The following is a 16,526-nucleotide window of genomic DNA, read 5'->3' on the forward strand; positions in this document are numbered from 1 at the left end:
CAACTTAGTTGCTACCATCAAAATTATAAATAGATATGAAATGGTTGAGGAGTTTTCTCACAACAGTTGTTATGTTATACAATATAAAACTAAACTCTATATTACTCACTTTCTTAATTAATTTGTTTTAGAAGACATCAATAACATGACTCTCCATGGAAAGTTAGAAGCTCATGTAGAGATTAAGGCCCCGACTGAAAAGTTTCATGAAATATTCACTCACAGACCTCATTATATCTCCAACGTTAGCATCAACAATGTTCATGGCTGTGACTTCCACTCCCGACTTGCCAAACTAGAAATTTTGATTTTTGCAGGGGGTGATCTGACTGAATGGATCAGTTGGGTGGAGCAATTCTTTGATTACCAAGCCATCATCGACGAATAGAAAGTGCAGCTAGCGTCTTTCTACCTGGAGAGCAAAGCCAACCAGTGGTGACAATAGCTTTGCCGAACTTATTAAGAAGAAAGGAAGTTGGTGACATGGACTGGGTTTGTAGAAGAACTTTGGGTTCGTTTTGGGCCAATAGAGGCGGAAGACTTTGATGAGGCATTATCTAAAATTAGATAGGTTGGCCCATTGAGAGAGTACCAAAAAGAATTCGAACGGTTTAGCAGTTGAGTCCAAAGTTGGACCCAGAAAACTTTAATTGGAACCTTCATGGGCGGGCTTCAGCCTAAGATAGTAGATGGGATAAGGATGTTCTAGCCCAGGACCTTGAAGGATGCAATAAACCTGACCCGCATGCATGAGGAGCAGTTGGATCGTCAAAACAGGTTGGACTGGGCAGGGCGAACTCAACTTGACCCACGAGCACGCTCTCTATTTGACCAGACCCTGTGAGATCTAACAGCAACAGTCATCGCTTCCAAACGGTTATCCTGGGAAGAAGCACAACGCCGGGGAGCACAAGGTCTGTGCTTCCACTAAGACGAAAAATTTGCCACAGATGATGTCGATCCCAACTATTACTTTTGGAAGTTGATAAGAGGAAGAGGGTGCTAAACAGGTGAAGCCTGGCTGAGCGAAGAGACAAGGTTGCTCACAAAGGGGGGAGTGGTGTTTGGATTACAGGTCATTAGTGGAGTTAGAATCGGTTAGTTCATAGTCATTTTGATTTCCTATTTATTTTTCTGTATTGCCTATATTTGTTTACTATTATACTGCGCGTAACTCAATTGATGATTTTTAGGGTCTTTTTGGTTATTTTGTTATTTGTTTCCCTTGCATTGTGTGCTGGTATTCTGGTTATTAGTTATTTAGCTGTATTAAACTATATTGTTATTTAAGTGGATGGTGAATATAAAATGAGATAGAGTTATTGCATGGTTAATTGTTATGCTGATGAAAATCTGTATAGGGAACCCTACCGTAAACGTTACCTCAGTTGGACGGGGATGGGAAGTCTCTTACGAGTAAGGTTTAGGAGATATAGTTCACTTTCATATCAGATGTGGTATCAAAATGGAGGCATGTTTAGCATTGATACCGAACGGGGTATGGGGACGGCTGGTTAACTGTTTAATTGGATACTGGGTTCACGAGTAGGAGGATATCCCTATGGATTCCCAAAGGTATCGATAAGCAGGTAAAAATGTAAAATGATCGTTTCTTGTTATCTTTTATGTGATAAATAATAGTACATGAATATGAGTTTTCATAATTTGTTATTGAGAACGACTTGTTACACAAATATAGAATAAATAATTTTCTTTATAGTAAATAAATTTACATTAAATTAAGGGCTCCATTGGTTGTTTTTCTGATTTATACCAATCTTTAGTTTTCCGTATATGTGATTAGTGTGATATTTTTACTGGAATAGTGTAGCTCACCCATTCATTAACTATTTTAGATCAAGAAGACCAAGATTCAGATCTCAATCAACAAGGTGTTTTAAATAGTTCACCACCCAGACTCCCTTCAAGAGTCAGTGAAGGTCGTACTAGGATTGCTTAGTTATTTATTTTTCGTTTATTTCTTTGATTTTTATTTGTTTTTTTAGAATGAACATTCATGTAGCCCTATTGGGAATTCTAAAGTATTGTGTAAGGAATCTAAACCATAACTCTATTATTTTGCTTCCGTATTTAATTTATGATTTTATTTCTATTTAAGTTCTGGTATCTTTATAGTTGGTATCAGAGTTGCGTTTCTCGAAACTATTTCTTACACAAAGACTTAAAAATATCAAATACAAAATTATCACTCAACATTTCCTTGTGAAATGCAGGTACAGATAAATGAGGAGCGGAAGACCCCCACTAAACCCAGCAGCCCGAGAGGATTCGTTTCGAGAGGATATTGACCGACTATTTGAAATGCTAGAGAGACTCATCACTGCCCAGTAGGCCTAGAAGGAAAAGAGGGAGCTACCTGATCCTCCTCCGCTCCCACAATTTAAGCCACCCCTACAGTAGGAGGATCTTGAGCCACTCCGGTACAACTTTGCTCCTCCACAGTACCATCCGGCACCATCACAGTATAGTCTGATGCCCACACTGCATCACCTGGCACTACCACAGTACAATCTGATGCCTCCACTGTTTCATCTAGTACCATCATAGGGTCATCCGGTCCCTCTTCAGTATAATCAAGTCCCTCTTTCACAGGACCTAGTTCCACCCATGATGGACCCAGGCTACATTGAGAGGTACAAAAGACTAAACTCATCTATTTTTGCAGGGACATCCTCATTTGAAGAAGTTGAGTACTGGTTAGCTGAGACAGAGAAGACTTTCACGACTCTTGTGGTGGTTCCCGAATAGAGAGTTATACTTTCCACCTACATGCTAGTGGGTGAGGCAGGTCGCTGGTGACAGCTCAAGTAGGCCACCCTGCCCATTCCAATCATTTGAAAACAGTTCCTGATGGCCTTCAATGCAGAGTATCTCTCAAAGTATCTTTGACATCTGAAGGAAATGGAGTTTGGACACTTAATTCAGAGTGATATGACTGTGTCAGACTATGCCCGAAAGTTTCTAGAGTTGGAAGAGTATGATGTTTGAAGGCAAAAAGGCAAGAAAGTTCGAGTAGGGCCTCCATCCTGAGATTAAACAACAGTTGTATATGTTCGAACTCAGTATTTACTCAGCTGTTCTAGCCAAGACATAGCTGGTGGAGAGAAACCTTCACATTTTTTCTCAAGCAGTGGGGAACCTTAGGCCCTCGGTTTCATACTGCAGATCAGTAGCCACTGCACCTGTTCAGCAGAATAAGAGACCTAGGTCAGTGACTCAGGCTCCTCCTCAAATTTTAATAATAGGACGCGGTAGGACTTGCCAGCACTGTTGCAAGGATTATGGGGACCGACCCTACTATCGTTTTAACAATACTTGCTGTATATGTGGGAGTGCCCAACACTACACGAGAGAGTACCTGATGAATCAAAACCATATTAGACCTCCTATCCATGGCAGAGCTTACAACCTCAATTAGCAAGATGCCGAAACCAATCCAGACGTGACACATGGCAAACATAAGAAAAAAATTTGCATTTGAGAGATTTTGGTAGTCCGAGACTTCCTGGATGTGTTTCCTAATGAACTACTCGGACTGTTAGTTGACAGAGAAGTTGAATTCACTATAGATCTTCAGCCAGACACCTAGTCTATTTCCATTGCCCTTTACCGTATGAGTCGTGTTGAGATGGAAGAGTTGAGGAAACAGATCAATGAATTGCAGGATAGTGGATTCATTCGACATAGTATGTCCCCTTGGGATGCTGGAGTCACATTTATAAGGAAGGAAGATGAGATGTTAAGGTTGTGTATTGACTACAAGGGACTGAACAAGGTCATGATCAAGAACAAGTACTCCCTCCCTAAGATCGATGACATTTTTGATTAGTTGCAGGGTACCCAAGTCTTTTCTAAAATAGACATGTGTTCAGGTTACCATCAGGTAAAGATCAAGGAAAAAGACATTCCCAAAATAGCTTTCCAAACCAAATAAAAACACTACGAGTTCCTGATCATACCATTTGGAGTAACCAGTGCACCAGCCATCTTTATGGATTTGATGAACAGGGTTTTCAGACAATTCTTGGATCAATTCTTCATTATATTTGTTGATGATATCTTGGTCTATTTAAAAAGTAGAGAGGAACACGCTCACCATCTGACTCAGGTTTTGTAGGTTCTCAGAAAAAAAAAATTGTATGTAAAGTTGAGTAAGTATGGATTCTTGCTCGAGCAGACTACCTTCATAGGACACATCATATCAATGGATAAAGTGTTAGTGAACCGTAAGGCAGTTCTTGGTTGGGAGAAATTGACATCAGTCAAGAAGATTCGTAGCTTTTTGAAAATGGTAGGTTATTACCGCAGGTTTGTTGAGAGATTTTATAGTCTAACTGCTCATTTGACTCGACTCATAAAGAAAAACGTCAAGTTTGAGTGGAACGAGAACTGTGAAATGAGCTTTTCAGAACTAAAGAAGTTGTTGACTACTACACCCGTGTTAGCCTTGCCGAGTAGGATAGGTGGATATACAGTTTATAGTGATGCCTCCTACCTGGGGTTGGGTTGTATTCTGATGCAGCATGGGAATGTCATAGCCTATAGACTTAGGCAGTTGAAGAGTTATGAGAAAAACTACCTTACCCACGACTTAGAACTTGCCGCGATTATCTACGTCTTGAAGACTTTGCGCCATTACTTGTATGGAGAGACTTTTTAGATCTATACCGACCATAAGAGCTTGAAACATATATTCACTCAAAAGGATCTCAACATATGTCAGAGATGATGGATAGAACTCCTCAATAGCTACGACTGCAACATTTTGTACCACTCGGATAAGGGCAATGTGGTAGCCAACACACTTAGTAAAAAAAGTGCAGATATGTTAGCTTACCTAATAGTTTTAGAATGCAGAGTAATTGGGGCCACACAACAGATACGACTTCAGGACCTGAAGAGAGTTACATGTTTGACTCACCTAATTGTTTAACTTGAGTTGATCCAAAGAATAAAGGAAGACCAATCCGCCAATTCCACTTTAGCAGCTTTGAAAAATGCAGAGTAGGGAGTAAATTCAGAATTTCGAGTCTCTGCCGATAGGACCCCAAGTTCACTTCTCAGTTCTGGTCTAGTTTTCAGTAAGTTATGAGAACGAAACTGTCTCTTAGTACCGTATTCCACTCTCAAACCGATGGACAATCAGAAAGGACGATTCACACACTAGAGGATGCTTCAAGCTTGTATTCTTGATTTTGGGGGCCATTGGGATGATCATTTATCCTTAATAGAGTTCACCTACAATAACAACTACCAGACAAGTATCAGCATGGCTCCGTACGAGGCGTTGTATGGTCACCCCTGCAGATCACTGATATATTGGGAAGAGATGAGTGATAGAAAATTATTCGGCCTATATATTATGGAGGAGACTACAGCCAAAATAGTTAAGATTATGAAGAACATCTAGACAGCTCAGAGCAGACATAAAGGTTATGTGAACACTCGAAGGAGGGATTTAGAATTTAAGGAAGATAATTGAGTGTTCCTCAAGGTCACCTATTTCAAAGAAATCAGTAGGTTCAGCAAGATAGAAAAAATAAATCCCCAGTTTATTAGGTCATTTGAGATCTTAGACAGAATTGGTACTGCAGCCTACAAACTGACAATACCTCCAGAGCTATCCAAGGTCCATAATGTGTTCCATGTGTCCATACTATGTAAATACAACTAAAACTCCTCTCACATCTTGGCCCACGAGCCCCTTTCACTCTAGGAGAATTTATCCTATGAGAAGATATCAGTGGGCAGTATAGACCAAAAGAGCAGAGTACTCTGCAACAGGAAAATTTCCTTTGTTAAGGTCTTATGACAGAATCACACACAGAGAGTAGCCACATAGGAGTTAGAATCAAACTTTAAAGCCTAGTATTCCCAACTATTTGATTAAGTAAGAGGGAGATAAATTTGAGGGATCAAACATGCCACGCAGATGATTCGTATGCCCAGCGATTGAATTGTTAAGGATCGATCTTGCGCGCGTGGACGGCTCAGATTTTTTCTCCCTTTAAACATGATCGAACGGTCAAGATCAAATTATGATGAACGATCTAGATTCATTTCTTTCTTAAATGCGATGGGACGATCGAGATCAAATGTGATGAATGACCTAGATTCGTTTCCTCCTTAAGCGCGATCAAACAATCGAGATCAAACGCGATGAGCAGTTTAGATTAATTCAAGATGAGTATAAGTATTTGGCATCAACTGAATCCGAACCCTAGCTTCCAGCCTCCTGCCGGAGAAGAAGAACCAGTCGCCGAATAAGGGAGTCGACCACCGACCAATATCGTACCAGAGCCACCTCCGACTGCCAAAGAAGGTAAAAATTCTTCTACCTGCTCGAAATTCGATTCTGAGCACTCCTATGGTCATATCAGAGCAAAACGAACGGCGGGTGAGCCAAAAACTGCGAGCAAAGTCCAGCTGCGCCGCTGCAAGTAAAACTTGCAACCTCCTCCGATGAGCCCATTCCTGTTTTTCATTTTGTGCGATTTTTTTGGATCAATTGAGGCCCCTAATGTATTTTTTCACAGGGATATATATAAAGACGGCCGAAACTGACAAAAATCGGCCAAAAATGGCTAGGCCAAGGTAAACTGTCGCCGCGAGTGGTGGTGTCGTCGCGGGAGCACGGCGGTGCCGCCGTGCTAAAACCTTGAAATTGGCTATAAAGAATGTTTAACACTGATTTTGGATTTTTGGGGTATGTTTAGGTATGTGAAGTGTGTTCTAATCCCCGCAAAAAAATTCAAGAAACTCGAAGACCGATAGTAAGTACAGTAGAAAGTTTGGTGTTTTGTACACTGATTCGGGTCAAGATCTCTCACCCTTTTTTTATTACGGCAAATTGAGACTTATATTTAATAATTGTGAGTTTTTATGAAAAATTAGAGAATCTTAAAAATAATTACAGGTCACTAGTGGAACCGAAATCGGTTAGTTCACAGTCGTTTTGATTTCCTATTTATTTTTCTGTATTGCCTAAATTTGTTTACTATTATATTGTTTGTAACTCAATTGATGGTTTTTAGTATCTTTTTGGTTATTTTATTATTTGTTTCCCCTGCATTGTATGCTGGTATTTCGGTTATTGATTATTTGATTATGTTAAACTATATTGTTATTTAAGTGAACAATGAATATAAAATGAGATAAGATTATTGCATGGTTGATTATTATGCTAATTAAAATCTGTATAGGGAAGACCTATTGGGTACCCGGAAAAGAGTAGACGGGTTCAATACATAAGAAATCCTATCGTGAACATTACCTCAGTTGGACGGGGCTAGAAAGTCCCTTACTAGTAAGGTTTGGGAGTTATAGTTCACCTTCATACCTGATGGGGTATCGAGGTGGTGGCATGTTTGACACCCATACCGGACGGGGTATGGGGATGGCTGGTTAATTGTTTAATTAGATATTGAGTTCATGAGTAGGAGGACATCCCTATGGACCCCCAGGGGTACCGGTAAGCGGGTAAAAATATAAAATGATCATTTCTTGTTATCTTCAATGTGATAAATAATAGTGCATGAATATGAATTTTCATAAGTTATTGTTGGGAAAGACTTGTTACACAAATATGGAATAAATGACTTTCTTTATAGTAAATAAATTTATATTAAATTAAGGGCTTAATTAGTTATTTTTTTAATTTTTACCAATATTTAGTTTTTCGTATATATGATTAGTGTGATATTTTTATTGGGTTAGTGTAGCTCACTTATTCATTAATTATTTCAGATCAAGGGAACCAAGATTTAGGTCTCGATCAATAAAGGGGTTGTGAATAGTTCACCACTCGCATTCCCTTTAAGAGCCAGTGAAGGTCGTTCTATGATTGTTTAGTTTTTTGTTTTTCGTTTATTTCTTTGATTTTTGTTTATTCTTTTAGAAGGGACATATCCGTAATCCTGTGGGACATTCTAAAATATTGTGTTAGAAATGTAAACCCTAACTCTATTATTTTGTTTATGCATTTAATTTATAAATTTATTTTTATTTAAGTTTCAGATATTTTAAAGCAATAATTTCTCTTTGGGCTTTCAAAATTTCAAGGCACCACCACATAAAGAAAATTTTACTACATTATACGTATATAAAAGTAACTTTTGCAGATATTTTATTTTTATTTTTAAAATAAATTTTAAATGTAAGATATGATTTAGATAAATAATTAAATATAATTGATAATGATTTAATCTATTTTTAATTAGTCAAAAAATAAATTTATTATATTTAAGTTGTTTAAATATTAAAAAATGATATCGTACTTGAAAGTGAGGTGTAAACCCCTCGCCATAAGGACTACAATTAATACATACAATTAATACTCTGTACGTCTGCACTCAGGTGTGTGTATGTGTATATATATATATATATATATATATATATACAATATATATACATACATAAATTCCTTCTTAAGTCTCTTATATTAACTATTGAAAATTAAAATCATGACTCCTTTAACATTACCATCATGTATTGCCTTACCCTTACATCTGAAGATCATATCCTCTTGATTACTTTGTTTTTCGCTTTCACGTAATCTTCTGGTGTCCTTTGGATCTATTGAACCTAATGAAATTATAAAATATGCAGAACAGAACATACTGCATCGGGAATTATAGTATTTGCATAATATACTTACACCTTAAATCACTCCTCAGAACCTTTAAATGCTTTACACTCTTATTTTTAACTTCCTATTTGAACTGAAGAAATTTGACTTATATTCACATCAGTCTCGTATGATCATAAAAAAATAGAATACGTTATTTGTTGTTGTTTAAGATAAGACTACAAATATTTACATGCACTAACTCCTTGCCACAACTCAAACAAGAACTTAACATTTATCTAAAAATAAGATATTAAAAGTGGAATTGAAGTTAAACATTATTTATCAATATGAGATATTAAAAGTATATAATAGTTTGAGGTAATTAGTACTTGTACTTTTTTTAAAAATATTGATAATTAATAGTGAAATTAACTATAATTTTTTTTAGTAATAAATATATATATATATTTATAGATTAGGTAATATACAAATATTAATCATAATATAATAAAAATAATTTCAAATAATAATTCCAATTTAAAAATTTTGTTAGTGGAAAAAAACATAACAAGTTCTTCAGTTAAAAAATTGTTGTTGAAATTCATGTATCTAATGCTGAAATGAGAGCTGAGGTTAAAAAATAACTAATTATTAAAAAAGCAAAAATAAGTGTTGGAACTATGACTTACCTTTGTGGCAACTATAAATGGATGTGAAATGGATGAGCATCAAAACTCAGTTTCTTAGTCTGTTGCTAGAAGATATCAACAATGAGTTTGCAGGGTAAGCTAGAAGCTCATTTAGAGATTAAGGCTTCAGCTGAAAAGTTTCATGAGATATTCACTCATAAGCCACACCATTGTTCCAGCGCCAGTCCCGGCATAGTTAACAGCTGTGATTTACATGAAGGTGATTGGGGCACAGTCGGCAGTATTATTTGCTGGGATTATGTTCATGGTACGCTACATGCTTAGAACACATATGTAAATATTATAATATTATATTATATTATATACATACGCTAGTTTGACCTTCTCTGTCTTTTAGTCGCCAGTTTCCTTGCAAAGTTATCTTGTTTATTTGTGCAAAAAGCATCCATGATATCTTATCTTCCTGTTAATTAACTACCTTTTTTTATTGCTTCTTTTTAGTTATGTTCTTGGGTGCAGTTATATGGTTTTTTTTCCTGCTACTTACTCTTTTCTACTAATGAGTTTTTTCTATTTTTTTTTTTCTGAGAAAAATGTATATTAATTTATTTGTTTTTTGTGTTAATGTTACAGATGGGAAGAAATGTATTGCAAAGGAGGTCATTGAAGCCATAGATTCTGAAAAAAACTTTATTAGATTCAAGTTGATTGAAGGAGATCTGCTGAAGGAGTACAAGAGCTTCTCTTTTAATATCCAAGTTACCCCAAAACAAAATGGTGAAGGCAGCATAGTTCACTGGCTTCTGGAATACGAGAAGATAAGTGACAAAGTTGCACATCCAGAAACATTGCTTGCTCTTGTTCTGGACTTGTCCAAGGACATTGATGCTCACCTGACCGAGCAAGCATAATATATATATATATATATATATATATATACACATATATGTAGCATGCTGTTTGTGATCTGAGGGAACTTTGTGTGTTTATGTTCTTTAAATTATTATAATAATCCATGTCAAATAAATTATAGCTTGTATTTGCATGTGTGGTGTAATCATTTTCCTAATGATGTCAATTTCCCCTTGTTTGGAGTTTCATCTTTGTAACTACTTAAAGATTTCATGTCTTAAATAAATGATGATATGTACACCTCGTTAATGTTCATATGTATTGATGCCTATGAATTTATATATATAACTGAACAGAGGTAAACTTTGGAAGAAACAGAAGTGTAAGCAGAAGAAAAATATAAAAGAACTTCTTCTGGTTTCATTCTGAAGGAGGGATAAAAGACTACTCCTTTAGTTACAAAAGAATTGATCAACTAAACAACATTGCATCTGTATGCTATTTATATGAATGCTATTTATACAGATACCTCTTTTTCCGTATAGAACAGTTTAACAAGTTTAAACAATAATGTTGTCTACCGTGGTACAGACAGAGCAGAATATACACCATATATTATTTCGCTAGATGTTGATCTTTTTGACAGGAATATATATATATATATATATATATATATATATAATAGAGTGCAGAAAAATTCCTGAACTAGAACACAAGCAGATCCACGACATAAAGCACATCCATAGAACTGTAAAAATAAGCCAAGCAATTTCATCGCTCAATCTCGTGAGACTAATCCATTGCCTTAATAGAGCATTGAAAACGTAATACGAGCTTCTAGTTTATGCAAGTATAATATTAATAATTGCTAATCATGCAGTACAAAGAATTTACATCTGGCTTTACACGTCATGCCTGCGAAAATACAATTAGTATAAAAACTATATAATTAATCATGGTTTTCTTTAGAAAATTCAAATGTAGTTAATATCCTAGCAAAAAAAAAAACATCCAAATTAGTTTCCATGTTGTAAGGGATATGTTTTCACAGTAGCAGACTGTGAATATGAAAATATAAATTGTTGTGTGCCTCTTGCTCATTCTCTCTATCTTTCCTCTCTTAGGATTCATACACTTAGTTCTAATTAATAATATTATTTTTCAGAGTTCTTGTATAGTTCTAATAAATTAGCCAATATGATGTAGAATACAGGATCAACAACTTAAATCTTATAAAAACCTTTCCTATTTACTCCCTTATCAATAGAATGATAAGAACTATGATTATTGAAAAATTAAAAGAATAGAAATAGAAAAAGTACCACAAGGGATACCTTAATAAATTGATCAAACTCTTTACTCAACAAGAAGGATGAAGACATCTTATTAGTTGAAATAACCTTTATAATTTTATTTATTTAAACTTGAATGATTACAATTAAAAATTGAAAATATATTTATAGAGTAAAATCATAGACGATGTAAGGAAATAAATTTCCTAAACAATTGTAGAAATTAAATATTGCTTTAACTAAAAAATTAATAACAATTAATTTTTTTGACTATTAGAGTAGATATGATATGACAACCCAGAATTTAAAAGAAAATAAAATTATAAATTAAATGCGAAAACGAAATAATAGAGTTAGGGTTTACATTCCTTATACAATAATTTAAAATATCCAATAGAACTACGTAAATGACCCATCTAAAAGAAATTACGAAAAATCAAGAAATAAATGAAAAGTAAGCGATTATGTGTCCTAAAACAACCTTCACTAGCCTCTGAAGGAAATCCGGATGGTGAAACTATTCACAACTTCTTTGTTGATTAAGATTTGAATTTTGGTCATCTTGGTCTGAAATGATTAATGAAGGGTGAGTACACTAGTATAGTAAGAATATCACACTACTCACCAATAAAGAAATGAATGTTGATAAAGGTAATAAAAATAACTAATGGATCTCTTAATTTAAGTAAATTCATTTATCATTAATAAAACTATTTATTGCATACTTACCGTAGTGAGATTTTCAAAAACGGACTTGTAAAGGTAATAACACAAACATAATCATAATCTCATATTCAATTAGGTAGAACAATAACTTTCCCCTTTTTATTTGCCCACTGGTATCCATGGGGGGTCTGTTGGGATGTCTCTACTACGTGTGAACCATTATTCAATATTGTCAACTAATTGGCCGTCCCCATACCTCGTCCGGTATGAGAGTAAAACGGGTCGTTCCCATACCCTGTCCAGTATGAGTGCCAAAATATCAATTCTCGATACTCCATCCGGTATGATGCAACGTTCACGGTAGGGTTCCCTATATACTCGGTTCGTTTACCATCTCCCAAGATATTTAGTAAAGCTACCATTCGTTCATTCACTTAGTCAAGGAATTTTTCGTTCATATCTAATTTTCAATTTCACAATTTTTTTATAAATCACGCAAGATAAGCAATACATATATCAAGAAAGTACAATTGAATCATCTTACCAACTCTAGTGTATTATTATGCATTTAAAACTGTAAGATCAATCAATCAGTTAAAAAATGACAAATAGTAATAAATAAACGGTTCCGGTTCCATTAGTAACTTGTAATTAATTATCAAAGTTTTTAAATTATGCAAAATACTGTATTATTTATCATTAGACTTTAATTCCATAACAGAGAATAAGGTAAGAGATTCTTACCTGAATCGGTGTATAAAATATTAAACTTTCAAGTGCGCCTACTGGTGGTCCTCAGGTTTTTAGAATTTTCTTTCAGAGATTAAAACACGCAAGTATCTAGAAATACTTCAAAAAATCTAAAATCGATGTTAAAAACCTTTTATGACCAATTTTAAAATTTTGGCACGGCGACGCTGCCGTGCTTCGATGATGACACTGTCGTCCGCGGCTGCAGTTTGTCTTGGACTGGCCGTTTTTGGCCAGTTTTGGCCAATTTCGGCTGATTTTATACTCATCATTGCGAGAAAATATGTTAAGGAGGCTTAGTTGCCCGGAAAAACAGAATGGTGATTACGATGGTGAAAAAATTACATGAAACGAGAATCAGAAAGGGGCTCACGGAGGTAGTTTTTAATTTTTCTCGCGGTGGTGCCGCCGGACGTTACCCGTGGTTACACTGCCGAGCTTTACCCGCGGTTTTCAACTAATATACCGATCTTTTTGCTCCAATCTGACCATAGGGGTGTTCAAAATTAAATTTTGAGCGAATGAGAAATTTTTTACCTCTTTTGGCGGTCGGAGGTGGCTCCGACGTGGCGGGGGGCAGCGGTCGGCTCCATTCTTCGGTGACTGGTTCTTCTTCTCCGGCGGGGGCTAGCGGCTAGGGATAGAGTTCTGTGTGAAGTGAGATATTTATACCCGTCTCCATTTAATCTAAGCTGTTCATCGTGTTTGATCTCGACCGTCCGATCGCATTTAAAGAGAAAATAAATCTGAACCGTTCATAGCTATTTGATCTAGACTGTACGATCGCGTTTAAAGAAAAAATAAATCTAGACCATTTATTGCGTTTAATCGCGATCGTTCGATCGCACCTGATGAGGGAATAGATCCGGACCATTCACGCGTGCGAGAACAAATCTGGACCATCCGATCACGAGTACGCAGATTACCAGTGTGGTCTCCCACGTGGCATCGAGTTAGCATGCCTTGCCACGTAGCGCCCTCCGGTTCGTCGGAGCCACTGACTAGGCGGTCCTACGTGGCACATTTTTCTTAAATTGCATTTTGACCTCCAGTTTCTGATTTTTCTTTCAAAAATACCATTCAAACCCAATTTTTCACCCTTTTTCCCAAAATTATTTTCAATTTCATTATCCATCTATTTTTTCCTAATTTTACCTTCAATAAAAATTTTTAAAATTAATCTCGAGCTAAGTTTTGGGCCTGGATATTACATATGATCTACCCTTTTGGAAAATTTTTAATGGAGAATATTTTAATTGATTGTAGAAAAATTAGAGAGAAAATGTAATACCCAGCTGGTGCCCAGCTGGGTATAAAATAAAAAATATATATATATACAATTAATTATAAATTAAGAAAAAAAAAAGAAGAGTGTAGAGAGAAGAAGAATAAACCAAGTGGCAAATATGTATGTATATATTTATATATATGTAATGAAAGAGCAGAAAAAAAAAGAAAAAAAAAGCGAAAAAGAGCTGAGTTCGAGTGGGTGAGAGAGGAGGCTGAACTAAGTAAGGATTGGGGCCGAGAGAGTGAAGTGAGAGGAAGAGCCTTGGCCGCATGAGGAGAAAGAGTGAGCGGCAGTCGAAGAGGTGAGACGCAGTGGAAGGAGAGACATCGCGGGAAGAAGAGGAAGAAAAAAAGGAAAAGAAAGAAGAAGAGAAGAAGAGAGGTAAAAAAAGAGGAACAGAAGGAGATGAAGACAGAGAAAAGTCCGGGTCGGGTAAAGAAAGAAAGAAGAGAGAGAGAAAAGAAGAGGAAGAAGAAGAAGAAAGGAAAAAAAAAAGAAGAAAGAAAAAAAAAGAAGAGGAGTTGCGGGAAAGGAGGAAGAAGAAGAAAAAAAAAAGGAAGCCACAGGAAGAGGAAGAAGAAGAAAGGAGAAAGTCAGAAAAAAAAAAGAAAAGAGAAAGAAAAGAAAAGAAAAAAGAAAAGAAGAAAAAGGAGAAAAAAGGAGAGAAAAAAGAGAAGAAAAAAAATTAATGAAGGAAGAAAAATGAAAGGGTGGCGACCAAATATGATGTTGCGCGCTGCATACGGCGACGCACATTGATTCGATCATTAACGCTTGACATTTTCGATAACATGTGTATGATGGCGCGTGGTGACGTTGACGACCGAGACTGTGTGTTCCAAGATAAAATATATTCCTAATTTTGCGTAATATGGTTTTTAAAATTATTAATACTTTAATATGTGTTTCTATTATAAATGAAAAAAATTATCCAAACAGTATTTGAATTTTCGATATGACTATACATCGAGTTAGAAAGGATTTCCAAAACTTTCTTGATCACACTATAGGTAAAAATTATTTGTATTCCATACGGATATATAAACTATATGTTTATGTAAATGTGTATATGTATAGTGCACTGTGTATGAATGTTTAAATAAATGTGTAGTATAATAGGAATATAATTAGTATGTCTAATTTGTATTTGTTTGTGTTCATGTGTGTGTGTATATGTAAAAATATACAATGAATGTGATATAAATTGATAAGAATAGAATTGATAAAAACATAACTAATAAGAACAAATACGTGAATAAATATGTATATTATATGTTGTGTGTGATTGTATGTACGTGTTTAAGTATGAACGTGTGCATATGTATCTGTAGAAATTATGTTTATGTGAATATTAATATATATTATGTTTGAGACATATAGTGAAGATACATGTCTGTATTATAATATATATGTGTGTGTATTAATATGTGTGTACATATGTTATGCATGTGACATGTATAACCAGTGTGTGCGTGTGGAATTTGGGTACACTGCACTTGTTGTGTGATCTGGTGCAGATATACGACACACTGTACTTTCTGTGTGATCTAGTATAGTTTCACAAAAAATCTGAATATCCTGTGCTTACTGTCCGATCTGGTACAAGATGACTCATAAAGTGATTTGAGAAATGTATGGTTCTGATGTGCATAATGATATCGTGAATTATCTGTGTGTTTGTGTTTAATTATGTATAGAAATTAAGATCTTAAGCAGGAAATAAGTGAATTAAAAATGAGAGAGATTTGAAAAGAGTGTAGAGTGTAAGGACCTTGAATGCCTACTCGTTTAGTCTGAATCAATGAAGGGAAGGTGCGTCAGTGGTTGAAGTTCAGCGGGTATGTTGAACCTGCACATGGATAGAGTTTGAAACCTAATTTAGACGTGGATAGGAATTTGTGAGTGTGAGTCACCTAGCAAATGTAACTGCTATGCCTATTGTGAAATTTATGTGTGTATGCTATCCATACGATGAGAGGATCCATTTTGCCTCTTCTTGATGAAGATATAAACGATATCGCACGATGAAACCTTAGATGTGATATTCTGAAAGTATTGTTATATTTCGAGTGTGAATGTGATTTGAAAGGAGAACAAGAATTAGGTCATAAGAGTGAGGATTAGAATATGTTTTGTGTGATGATTTGTTTTGTTGTGTATTTTGATTGTGATGCTTGTTTGACGTTTTCTTTGATAATAAAAATTATTATATATTATATATTGCGTGAATGTATGTACGTAAGTCTCTGTTATAAATTTTTTTTTCTTACTGAACTCGTGAAGCTCACCCCAATTCACCCTCATCCAAATCAAATTAGAAGAGAAATAAGTCCAATATCAATAGAAGATGGTGAAGAAAACTTTGTTAGTTTCTATTTTAGATTTATAAATTAATTTAAATGCCTTAATTATTTGTAAACAAATAATTATCTTAT

General features: G+C 35.3%; 1 protein-coding gene across 1 annotated transcript; it reads left to right on the top strand.

Moving 5' to 3' along the window:
• The first annotated feature begins 9,310 nt into the window (after nt 1-9,310).
• On the top strand, nt 9,311-10,407 carry LOC110820389 (MLP-like protein 43). Its single transcript, XM_022049841.2, has 2 exons — nt 9,311-9,547; nt 9,874-10,407. The coding sequence occupies exons 1-2, from the start codon at nt 9,361-9,363 to the stop codon at nt 10,149-10,151; spliced, it is 465 nt and encodes a 154-aa protein (XP_021905533.1). The 5' UTR covers nt 9,311-9,360; the 3' UTR covers nt 10,152-10,407.
• Nucleotides 10,408-16,526: the final 6,119 nt, after the last annotated feature.

Source organism: Carica papaya, chromosome 1, assembly GCF_054855325.1.
Source record: "Carica papaya isolate Zhongbai chromosome 1, ASM5485532v1, whole genome shotgun sequence".
Taxonomy (NCBI): Eukaryota; Viridiplantae; Streptophyta; class Magnoliopsida; order Brassicales; family Caricaceae; genus Carica; species Carica papaya.